Source organism: Emys orbicularis, chromosome 1, assembly GCF_028017835.1.
Source record: "Emys orbicularis isolate rEmyOrb1 chromosome 1, rEmyOrb1.hap1, whole genome shotgun sequence".
NCBI classification, from domain to species: domain Eukaryota; kingdom Metazoa; phylum Chordata; order Testudines; family Emydidae; genus Emys; species Emys orbicularis.
The window spans coordinates 21,140,128-21,152,248 of NC_088683.1; the positions used below are offsets into that span (position 1 = coordinate 21,140,128).

The following is a 12,121-nucleotide window of genomic DNA, read 5'->3' on the forward strand; positions in this document are numbered from 1 at the left end:
ATGTTCAGAGTCTTGCTGGATGCAAGCCAAAGGCAGAAAGAACACTGGGATTTTGTAGTTCGATTATTTAAGGGTAAGATATGAATCAATTAGAAGGAATATAATTATATGTATATATTTCTTTACTTTTCAGTGTAAAGAACTAAAGGTATGCTCTGTAATGTTTTCATATGGGTAAATTTCAAAACTGTGGATACGGAAAATATTGGGGAATCTGTATTTAGTCATGCTTTAGTGAAACTCTAGCTCAAAGGTTGAAATTCACCCCTGAGCAGAAGGACAGCACAAGACCTATGTAACATTTAAGCTCTATTTTCCTATGGGTGTTCCTGTGATTAGAGCACTGGCCTAGGCACTGGGAGATCTCAGTTCAAGTCACTGCTTTACTAAAGACTTCCTTTGTAACCTTCGGCAAGTCGCTTAGCTTCTCTTTATTTTAGTTCCCCATCTGTAAAACAGGGATAATAGCACTTTTCTGTCTCACAGGGGTGTTGTGAGGATTGATATATTAAAGATTGCAAGGCACTCAGATACGATGTATTTGGGGCCATATAAGTACCTAAGATAGAGAGAGATTTTGACAGCTTCACTAGGATTGCAGGGGTGTTGTGCAGTTCCTCTACTCACCACTATTACAACAGGACTATTATGAAAAAGTGACATTTTTCAGCACAATTTATTTTCATCATGAAAACATCCAATGGTTTCTGATTTTTAATATTGCTATATTCATTCCTGTTAAAAAGAAGCTAATCAACCCTAAGACCAAATAGGAGTTCAAAAGAAATGTATTACATTCAGAATAACACATTAAAAAGCCTACAGGACTGAGATGGAGTTGTCATGAGTGGAGTTAGACAACAAATTCATTTGATCCTATACGAGGATGAGGATTTTCACCTAGGAACTACCAGGGTTACCTGGTGAAATACAAGACTAACCCGTTTCTCTCCCACCTTATCAAGCAGGCATATAGGGAAAATGACATTTTGCAACCTATCTCATACTGATAGAGCTGGGCATCATCTGTTGATTCAAACTTTCCAAAAGGGAGCAGAATAGAGCAATTCTTTTTTCTGGACTTTTGGTTTATGATTTTTTTTAATCTTTTGACTTTTCATTCCAATTCATATAGGAAACATTTTCAAAATCTTGAAAAATTTAATAACATGTGAAAACTGTTTTCCACTCAACTCTAGAGTAAAACTATCCACTCTGTTAAAATAATCTTTGATTCCATCCTATAATTTTTTTAATTGCTTTCATCACCATCTCAGGAACAATATTCCCCTAAACACTGCAGCGCTTGAGACTTTTCTGTGAAGAAATCTGGTTATTCCTTAGCAAATCACATCCACTGAATGAGGAGAATTATACAATCCCTTTGCTGAGAAATCATTCTTTTCTTTAACATAGGAAGCAGTTTTTGTTAGGCCAGACATCTGTATCATTTAACCATTGTTTCACACATTTATCATGGAAGCCAGTTTTGAGAACAAGCTAGAAAGGATAGTTTAAAGGTTACTAACAATTAAAGGACAATCTATATGATCATAGAATCATAGAAATGCGCACATATGAATAATGCTCATGTGCTAGTCTTGTCTTTTTACTGCACTGTACTTACTTGGATCTCTATAGTTTATTTGAGGCATAGATATATCTGAATAGGCTAGATCCTCAGCCTAGTGTACACAGGAGTCTCAATGGAGCTAAGCCAATTTATACCAGCTGAAGATTTACCCTGGTATGTACAACCCAAACCTTTTCCTCTAACACATTCTACTGGAGAAAAGGCAGATGTATAGGCAAAGCTCAGCATCATTTCTGGGATCTGACAATGACTGGGGTGGACGGGAAGTCATAAATAGTAGTTTCATAGACACCATAGTGACTGAGGCATTAGAAAGAGACAGGAAAGTAGAATAACAGTTAAAAAATGCCTTTTGGAATTGGAAATTATTCCAGTGGCTTCCCCGTCCACTGTGGAAATTGTTACCTTAAAGCTCTAAAGAGATGCGAAAAGCTGCATTATTCCTTAACTACTTTACAAATACTCAGCAAAATCCTGCATCCCTGCTCCTGAAGTCGACATGATTTTTGCCTGACTCAGGTTTACAGGATTAGGCTCATTGACAAGCCAGCTGCACATTGCAAATCGAGGCAGCGAATTCTGGATTTGCAGCAACAGCTAGTTTGCTCTTACATTAGCCTGCCTTTCCCACTCATTCAGCTTCTTTTGTGTTATAAGTTCAAGTACAATGTAATGAGTGAAATCAGTATCAGATTTCCCAGTGCACTTACAGTTCCTGGCCGCGGATATGGTACACGTCCTTGGTAAGGTACCCATTGATAGTTGGGACCATCTCTGTGAGCATATGGACCAAGGAACACTCTCCTTACATCTGTCATGCTGTACATACAAACTGCTGACCCCTTGAAGATGTTGCTAAAAATGGGGCAGAGGGAAGAAAAATAAGTCAGTTTCTTTAAATGATTTGTCAATTTAATCACAGGAGAATGGTGGGATTAAAGGCTCTTTAATTAATTACATGCATTGATTTTCCAAACTCTGAACGTCTGTCTCAGCAAACCCAAACGCAGTCCTTAGAAAGTTCAGTTTAACTGAAACAAATCTCTCAGATGTTTTTCTAAACTGAATGGCTGCTGGCTACTACTTAAAACATATTGTTTATATACATCCAGATCCGATTTCAGTGGGACTTTTCTTAGAGTAGGTACTACTACTATATGAGTAATACTTAGGATGGTTGAATCTGGCTCTTAATAGATAATAAGTGTTTTTCAGTTTTCCATCCCTGATTTTGAAACTGAACTGCTTCATAAAGAAGGCAGGGGTGGAAATCTATTTGTAATAGCTGTTATTCTGCAAATGCAATTTATTGGTATAAATATGAAATAAAGAGGTCGCACGTGTTTTTCATAATGGTGACCTTCATGCAAAAGGGTTTGTAACCCATTACTCATCCTGTAGCCAACTAATCACTTTATATACCCTTGCTAATAGTCAGCATATTTGTTTTAGTTTTGCCCTTTCTCTCTCTCCCTCACTTCCCCCTTTTGACAACACACACTGAAACTGCACTGCTGTGCATTTCCTTGGGGTTTCTACAAGGATAGTAGATGCCACCATGAGCCTCATTCTTGTGGATTATGTGATGCCTAGAAACTTACATTTAAAAACATATGCCTCCCTCCATGGTTATAGGTGGCTTTTCTCTCAGAGGCAAATTCAGTCCTTCATGAGACAAAAGCCTAGGGACAATCCCATCCTTGGTGTAAGCCCATTTGAGGGAAGTTCTATGGACTGTGTTATGCATGAGATCAGACTAGATGACCACAGTGATCTATTCTAGCCTTAGAATCTATGAGCCTATGAAGCCAATGGATTTACACCAAGGATGTACTGGACCCAGTTGAAGAGTGGTGGAAAAAATCTTTGCTGTTTTTTCTTAAAAAGCTTATTGATTATCCAGAAGTTTTCCAAAATTCTAAAATTTGCTGATTTTTTTTTTAAATTCTTCCTGCATTACTTTACCAGCTCTATCTGGCAAGGGATTTGACATTTCACCCTCCATCTTTAAAGCCAATTTTTCAGCAGGAAGAGGCTGAGAAACTGACACATTCTTTCAAACTTGCGTCAGGGCAATGATGTACATTGCTCATAAGAAAAGAAATTTAATTCATTACTTCTAACTTACACTGCCTTCGTGCAGTTCAAAGGTTAAGAAAACGCTGTGTTTCTTAAGAACATTTTAACAAAGAGAACTCTTTAAAGCAACCAGCTACACAAGTTTCCATACAAGTAAAATGATATATTCTGTACCTGGAAGTTGTAAACACTCCATAGACTATTGGATTTTTGGGGTCTTTTGAGTTCATTAGAAACACATCCTCTGTAACAAAAACAACAAAAAAGAAAAAAAGAAAACACATGGTCATTTCAGTAATGAAAATACCAGAAAATGATTCTGCATTCAAAGCCATTGTGGCTACTTACGTAGTTCATCAAAATGAGTATCAATGCCATTGGGTCCTGGCACAGAACAAATCAGGCGTGCTTTAAGGAAAGTTGTCCATTTATTAACAAGGCTTCTGTGTCCACCAAAGTCATTCTAACAGGAGAAATACTGTATGTTAATACATGATCATATTCCTGTTTGAAATGGGAATTGATATGAAAAAACTGACGGAACAGTGTGCTAAATATAACATCATAATCCACAGTTTTACATATTGTCCTTTTTATTGTTTAGGAAATTATAAAATCCCCCTCATTTTTCAAATATACCAATACTGAATCTATTTAAATTTGTCATGGTCATTACTATGAATTTAATATCATTTTCAGAAGAACTTATTCCTAGAAAACCTTAAATTAGAAAGAAAGAAAGAAAGAAAGAAAGAAAGAAAGAAAGAAAGAAAGAAAGAAAGAAAGAAAGAAATTGGGCAGATTGACAGAGTATTTTGCTTCTGTGCAAGCTTACATGTTGCCAAGACTCAATAAAGTTTAAACAGCTCATTATTCTTTACTGAATATCAACAAAGTAGCCCCACAAGTTGTACAAGATCAAAGTATAAAAGGTGGTAGGGTGGGAGAATCAGATGTTTAATAGCAGGGCTGACAGTAGCAGCAGATCAACGTCTCCATAAGGGTGGGGCTATAATTTTCCAAGCTGCTATCTCGTTTTTCAGAGATGGTGACTTGGAGTCCTGCCTAAAGGAATAATGTGAAATTCTACTCTAAACATTATATTTACCAAAGCTATCAAAATTCATGGTGATCACTTAATTCATAGATATTTTCTCAAGGTCCCTCAGGAAAATATTTGAGACCCTTGACACTGTTCATTTATAAAACTTAGCCTAACCAATTATTTTCATTTTCATATGCCTTTGCCTTTAGAAGTTCTACCTGGAATGGGAACTTTAGATGTCAAAAATAACTCAAGAAATAAAATGTCTACAGAACATCTGGTCCACCTGGAAGCAGGAAGTACCATATTTCTTGCACAAGACTCTATTTCTCTCAGCCACATTTTGAAAACTCAGGAGGTTCTGATCATTTTTGGATGATGCATTGTAAATTTGGGGTGCTACTCCAAACAGAACAGAACTGACTATTGTACCTCTTTGATGTTTTCCCTTGACTATTGGTCATTCTGGAAGACCTCGGCATCACTACATTGCCAATGTTACCATAGACTAATGTACAGCCAAGAAAGAGTAGTTGCTAATATCACTTTTATAGCTTTAACTGAGGGCATTAATTCTTATAAAATTAAGTCACCATATTACCTTGCAGATCTGCCCTATTCTGGCATGGGTGGCTTTTCCAGAGTGCTCTCCATCAATTGCATTTTCACGGAAGAAGAAATAGATTTTGTCATCTTCTGGGTTATCACTCTCTGGTATTAGGTGGGCACTAACAAACCTAGGATCTGAGAAGAAAATGCCAATGTACATGTTACTACACAGCAAGTAAAATCTGTTGCCTCATTTACATGAAAGGATTCTTCCATTCTGACTTGCACACATGAACTAACCCTTTCATCAAATAAGCAAATTTTCAACTTTTCTTCCTGGTGCTCCCACCCAAAGGAAATCCCTATCACAACTTGTTTCTGCTCTTGGAACCTGGTACTAGAACAACACACACACATTCCCAACACTGCACATCAGCACACATCTATAGTTTATTTATCCAGAATATAGCAGCGCTTGCTATTCATACTCTGTAGTGATTCAGGAAAGCATATGAAGTAATATAATACATATGAAATTGCTCTTTTAACTGTAGTGTAACATTACAGCATAGCTTCCTAATTCCATGCATGGATTGTTGAGAGTTTCTTTCACATTCAGTCTTGCCTACTTCTCATTTCCTTGTTTATTTTGACTTTCTATACAGCAGAAATGAAAACTGCACAGGAAAGCTACAACAGAGGAAGAAGATGGTTTGTCCAATAGCTAGGGTGTTTGGCTGAGAATTGGGAGAGCTGTGTTCAAATCCCTGAACTGCCATATACGTCCTCTGTGACCTTAATCAAGTCACTTAACCTCTCTGTGTCTTAGTCCCCCATGTATAAAATGTAAGGGTGCTGTGAAGATAAATACACTAAAGATTGGGAGGCCCTAAGCTTTTGTAGTAATAGGAACTATAGACAGAACACTCAAGAACAGGTTAAAAATCATTCTATAAAACATTTTTTTGGATGAAAAATGGCCATTTTGTTTGAAATTTTCCATTGCTTTTCAACTACTAAAACCAAAAACAAAACAATGTTTTGAAAACCATTTTTTAATGGAAAAACAAAATCCATTTAGGTGGGAAAGTATCAGAGGGGTAGCCGTGTTAGTCTGAATCTGTAAAAAGCAACAGAGGGTCCTGTGGCACCTTTAAGACTAACAGACTTCTGTTAGTCTTAAAGGTGCCACAGGACCCTCTGTTGGGTCGGAAAGATTTTTTAAATGAGTTTTTCATTTTTAAAGAAAAGTTTAATGAAAAATACCATTTTCTGATCAGCTCTATTGACATCATTATTCAGAGTACAAATTCCCCTTCCACACAAATGTCTATATCTAGACAGTGATATTGTAGATATATAAAGCCTCAAGAGAGATTGATAAAACAAACAGAAAACAGCGGGCAAAGAAATTAGGACATATACTCAGTTGGTGTAAATCAGCATAGCTCCATTGACTTCAATGAGGCTGTGCCAGTTTACACCAGAGGAAGATCTGGCCCAATATTGCATTTTTCATTCAAGTATTTCCGTTGGACTCTTTGACTAGGGAAAAGGAGGTAAATCAAACAGAATTACCAAGCTGCTGTTCTTCCTTCGGCATTTTACATCCTGCTGGGATAATTCAGTGTGAACTATATTTAACTATTCAAAGAGTCCTGTCCCTATGTCAAATTATAAGACGTTCTAGTATCATGTATTAAAGTGTCATCTTAACACATCATCACATACTTAGGGAGGTAATGAGCCAGATTGTGCTATGCTGAGGATCTGGCTTATTAAAACCACTACTTTATTTACTAAGGATCCTCCTCAGTTTATATGCTAACTAACTGTATACACTACGTGTGATGAGCATTGTATCATCAACTAATAGCACTTCTCACATAAGCAGATGTTTGACTTTGCTTGTAGACATGCAAGGTTGAAGAGTTTTCCATCTGATCTTGTATGGAGATGTCCACCCTTGGTGCTAGATGAGAAAGCATGATGACGCAGCAAAGAAAAAAATAAACTGAAGAGTGTTGGTGCCAAAACACATCCTGGTCCGACATCACTGTGAATTTCAAAGCTGTCAGATTGATCACCATCATATTGAACTATAGCCTCCATGCCATTATGGAAGGATTGAATCAGACTGAGGAGGATTGGGAGGCAACCAGTTCTCTCTAGCAATTGAAAAAGATCCTTTCTGTTAACCAGGTCAAAAGCTTTTGTAAGATCTAAGAAGGCCATGTATAGAGGTTATCCTTATTCTTGACACTTTTCTTGCAATTGCTTTTGTGCAAAAATCATGTCGATGGTAGATCTACTAGCACAGAAGCCACACTGGCTCTCTGGATATGCACATTCAGCAAGAAGTTGCAGTCTTTTAAAAATTACCCATGTAAATGCCTTGCCAGTAACACTCAGGAGAGGGATTCCTCTGTAGTTAAAATCACTCCAATCTTCTTTGTTTTTATACAACATTATGAAGTTGACATCCTTCATGTTTTGTGGTACCCCCGTTCTCTCCAGCAGGCAAACAAGACATTGTGCAGATATTTAAGCACTACTTGTCCTTTTTTCAGTACTTCAGCTGGAATTCCATCTCTTTCTGCAGCCTTTCCTGGTGCTAGAAAGTGGTTTGTCTTTATAGATGATTCTATACCAAGCTCTTTGATGGCCTAGAGCCCCGAGGTCACAATTAGCACTATTTCAGAAACAGTGGACTCACATGAATAGAGTTTGTGATAGTGTTCCAACCAGTGTTGCATTTGTTTGCTTCTGTCAATGATGATGTCTCCATTAAGATATTTGAGTGGGATAATCTTCTTAGATGAAGGACCTATTGCTTTCTTAATTGCATTAATCAGACCTCTTAGATCTCCATTCTCAAAGGACATTTGTATCTTTAGCACAGATCAAGCCAGTATAATTGGCCACTCTGAGGTTAGCATATGTCTCAGGAGAGGGGTGAATGTTGTGATGGAAATCTGAGGTGCATTTTGTTTCAATAACTGGAAATATTGCTTCAGGGTATGCTGCAAACCAGTTGTTATAGTGTGTTCACTAAAAGCAAATGTTTCAGCTATATGGATATTCTGAATGTCTTCTATGCTGCATCAGCATTCAGGGTAGGTGCAATCGCTTCCCTAAGATTGGTACTAAACACCTTCCTTGGTCTTTTGTGTTATTGATGTTAATGTGTGGGCAACAGTTCTGTTTGGTATGATGGAATTTCCTTAATGAAAGCCTTATTTTGCAGCATCCACTGTGAAAATTGCAAGTATGGAGAGCAACCTTTAAGTGTTTTCTACAGGTGACAATTAAATCTAGTTGGTGCTAGTTTCCAGATCAGGGGTGTCTTCAGGAGACCTTCTGGTAATGCATGTGTTGGTAATACACAGTCGCTGGTGGGTTAAGAGCTCCAGTAGACTTTGACCATTGTTGTTAATTTTTCCCACTCCATGGTGACCAGTGATTAGCAGCCACATCTCGTGATGTGAGCTGACTTTAGCATTGAAGTCTCTCAGTAGATAGAGTTGCTTGCCTGGTGGTAGTTTGCTGACGACACAGTCGAGTTTCTGATAGAACAAATCCTTCTCTACAGAGGTGAAGAAAAGTGTTGTCACATATGTACTAATGATGTTGGTAAATCCACCTGTGGTAGATATTTTTACTAATATGATTCATTCTGATGTTGCAATGGGACATTCAACTAGAGATGTGAATGAATTTTTGACTGCAAAATCCACCCTATCCTCACAACGATCTTGTTTGCTTTCTTCATGCCAAAAGAAGCAACATTGCATCTGGACTAAATCTGTAATTTAGTCCAGTCTCAGAGAGAGAGAGGCTATGTCAATGTCAAGTTTCTCCGGCTCTCTGTTGATGATGGCAGCCTTCCTACAGTCATTGACCTCCTCAAGGTTGTTTGACATACCAGTGTGTGTTGTCCTCATATTCCAACAAGCAAGTTTGAAGAGGGAGACCATTAAACCCAAATCTTTGGTGTACACATCTATGCAGAAAAAAAATAAGGAGGCAGAGGTTGAGCTTAGGATCACAGCCCCCCTCTTCGTGGTATTATCCAGGCCCAAAGACTCAGAAGACCAAGATGTTTAGAAGCCAGCACAGTTGCAGGAGATGCTGGAAGGCAGAGCTGAATTGCAATGCCAACCACCTGACGCTTTCTCCACAACGGGTTTAGTTCAGGGTTGTCTCCCCTAGTCTTTGCTCAACCAAGAGCTAGCGGCAGGGCAGCAGTGCCAGCTGGAATTACTCCTTTGTGGATATTATTTTTCATTCCAATGGGTATCTGGCATACCCCTCTCACCACTCAGTGGCGTGATTCCCAGTTTAGTCACTGAATGCCCAACTTGTGGCATGTTGTACAGGATTATGTGATACCAGTAGCAGCCATGCACACTTGACCTGATCTGAGGAGCTTCAGCAACTTTGCAATAGCCTTGCCCTAGCTTGTGATGAATGTCTTGCCTGATGTCTGGAGCCTATTGCTCAAGAACTCTTGGGGGCCTGATTTTGCCCAAATCCAGTCCTTTGGGGCCATGGTGATCCAGCCAGATAGTCACTGTCGACCAACTTAGCACTCTCTGCCTGGGTTGCAATTCTGTCTTTCTCTTCTTTTGGGGATGATGTCTAAAAGTCAGGCACGTCATATACCCTGTTTTTCTACTAGTGCACTCATGCAGCAAAAGGAAGTATGTTCCCCAGCATATCTGTTCAGCTGTTGACACTAGGGATATAGCAGCAAAGAGTCCTGTGGCACCTTATAGACTAACAGACGTATTGGAGCATGAGCTTTCGTGGGTGAATACCCACTTCGTCGGATGCATCAGGGTATTCACCCACGAAAGCTCATGCTCCAATACGTCTGTTAGTCTATAAGGTGCCACAGGACTCTTTGCTGCTTTTACAGATCCAGACTAACATGGCTTCCCCTCTGATACTAGGGATATAGCATCACCCTGAAAATTTTAGCTAGTTCAGTAACTTATCTTATTATCAAGAGTTCCCGAGGGAGAGTTTAAGATAATTCAGGCAGCATTGACATACTTCATATGTTCAGCACAGACACATAAGGAAGTTGATGACATATAAAAGAGAGGCTATGCTGGAATGAGCTAAAAGAACTTCTGTTGTATGGGAAGTGGAAGCAGGAGCCGAAAAGAGTAGAACCCATGGTAGTACTCTGCAAGCTATTATCGATGGATATGACTACCTCAGATTGCCATGTACAAATTACTGGAGTCTATGTGATCCCAAAATGTGTCTATAACTATTAAGAAACACATGGTTCTTCTAATAATATAAGCAGTCACAACACCCTGTGGATCATATTCTTTTCCACATTCCAGGCCCATAAAACACCTTTAGTGAAAAGGATTTAAGAAACACTTTGGGTTTAAACAGTTTACAAGGATTCCTTATGTTCAAAACTCAAGCAAGCAATGTCAAAATGTGTTTTAAAAAGACAACAAACATCAAAAGAACATGTCAGAAGTATATTTAAGCATGATCAAAGGGGGAATGAAACCACAATGTAAACATGATAAACATTAATGGCAGAAACATTTCTCTGATCTCATAGCCAGTCCAAGCAGGTTAAAAATAGAAACGTTGATTTAAAACAATCAGTGTCATGGAGCAAATAATTAAGAAATGCATTTCAACTTTTTTCAATCTCCTTTTCTCGAGTCTCTTGACACTGGGCTACTTCTCATACCCTAACTGACACCTTCTGCTAGCTCCAGTTTTGTATGGCCCTCTGGGATTACCAGTTCTTTAGCAATTTCATTGGCAGCAGCCCATTAAACTGTCCTTCATGAGAAATCTACCACTTTATGAAAAAGACACCTTGGTCCAGCTGCCTTTATGATTGATATGCCATTGTTTGCTTAGTTAAGTAATGGAAACATGTTTTGCTTGTCTCAGCACTTCAGGTTCAGATAAAGCTAAAGAAAAATCAATCTTTATTTGCTCCCTCACAAGCATTATTCTTTAGCAATAACAACAAAAGAACAACAGCAAAAACAATAAAAGAAAGCAGATTGGATTCCTGAATGAATCGTATTAGCATTTTAATGATGATCAATAAAGGAAACGGCACCAAAATTGCCTTTAGATGTCAAGATGCACTAACTAAGCTGAGCAAACAGAAGTTAGGGTCATTCCTTCATAGAATCATACAATCAGAGGACTGGAAGGGACCTCGAGAGGTCATCTAGTCCAGTCCCCTGCACTCACGGCAGGACTAGACCATCCCTGACAGGCGTTTGTCCAACCTTCTCTTAAAAATCTCCAATGATGGAGATCTGTCATTTCAAAGAGGAAAAAGGGCAGTTCTCACAGGAGGCATTCTGTAAGGAGGTTGAATCAGATGCTCCCGTTACAGGAGATTTGTGGTCAGAATGACAAATTTCCCCAGTTCACAACTAGAAAATGCAAGGAAACTGTAGGGAAATTTTATGCTCAGTAAAGTTGCAGTTGCTGTAATTTAATGAAAATTACTGAACGATGACTAGAACCCTGCGAAGAGGTAATGAGACGAGGGAATCTTAAATTAAAAATTTAACAATAACAAAAATAGACATCCGAAGAAGTGGGTATTCACCCACGAAAGCTCATGCTCCTATACGTCTGATAGTCTATAAGGTGCCACAGGACTCTTTGCTGCAAAAATAGACTGCTATTCAGACTTCATAAACACACAGTGCTTGTCAACAGAGACCCAGCATGTACAAAAAAGCAGGAACTGTCCTCAGAAAATCTGAACTTGAAAATCATAGCTAGCTGTATTGCCTTCTCAGAGGAAGACTTATAGCCCAAATCACAAATGTGCACAGCAAAGC

At 38.6% G+C, this 12,121-nt stretch overlaps 1 protein-coding gene across 1 annotated transcript in view; it reads right to left on the reverse strand.

Annotated features, from left to right (window-relative positions):
• The window catches only part of SEMA3A (semaphorin 3A), a 423,962-nt gene that overhangs the window by 34,914 nt on the left and 376,927 nt on the right, over positions 1 to 12,121 (reverse strand). Inside the window, exons 8-11 of the mRNA XM_065423447.1 lie at positions 5,320 to 5,462; positions 4,022 to 4,136; positions 3,848 to 3,917; positions 2,305 to 2,449 (exon numbers count right to left, since the gene is read on the reverse strand). Coding sequence (XP_065279519.1) covers positions 2,305 to 2,449; positions 3,848 to 3,917; positions 4,022 to 4,136; positions 5,320 to 5,462 — 473 coding nt within the window. The remainder of the gene's footprint in view (positions 1 to 2,304; positions 2,450 to 3,847; positions 3,918 to 4,021; positions 4,137 to 5,319; positions 5,463 to 12,121) is intronic.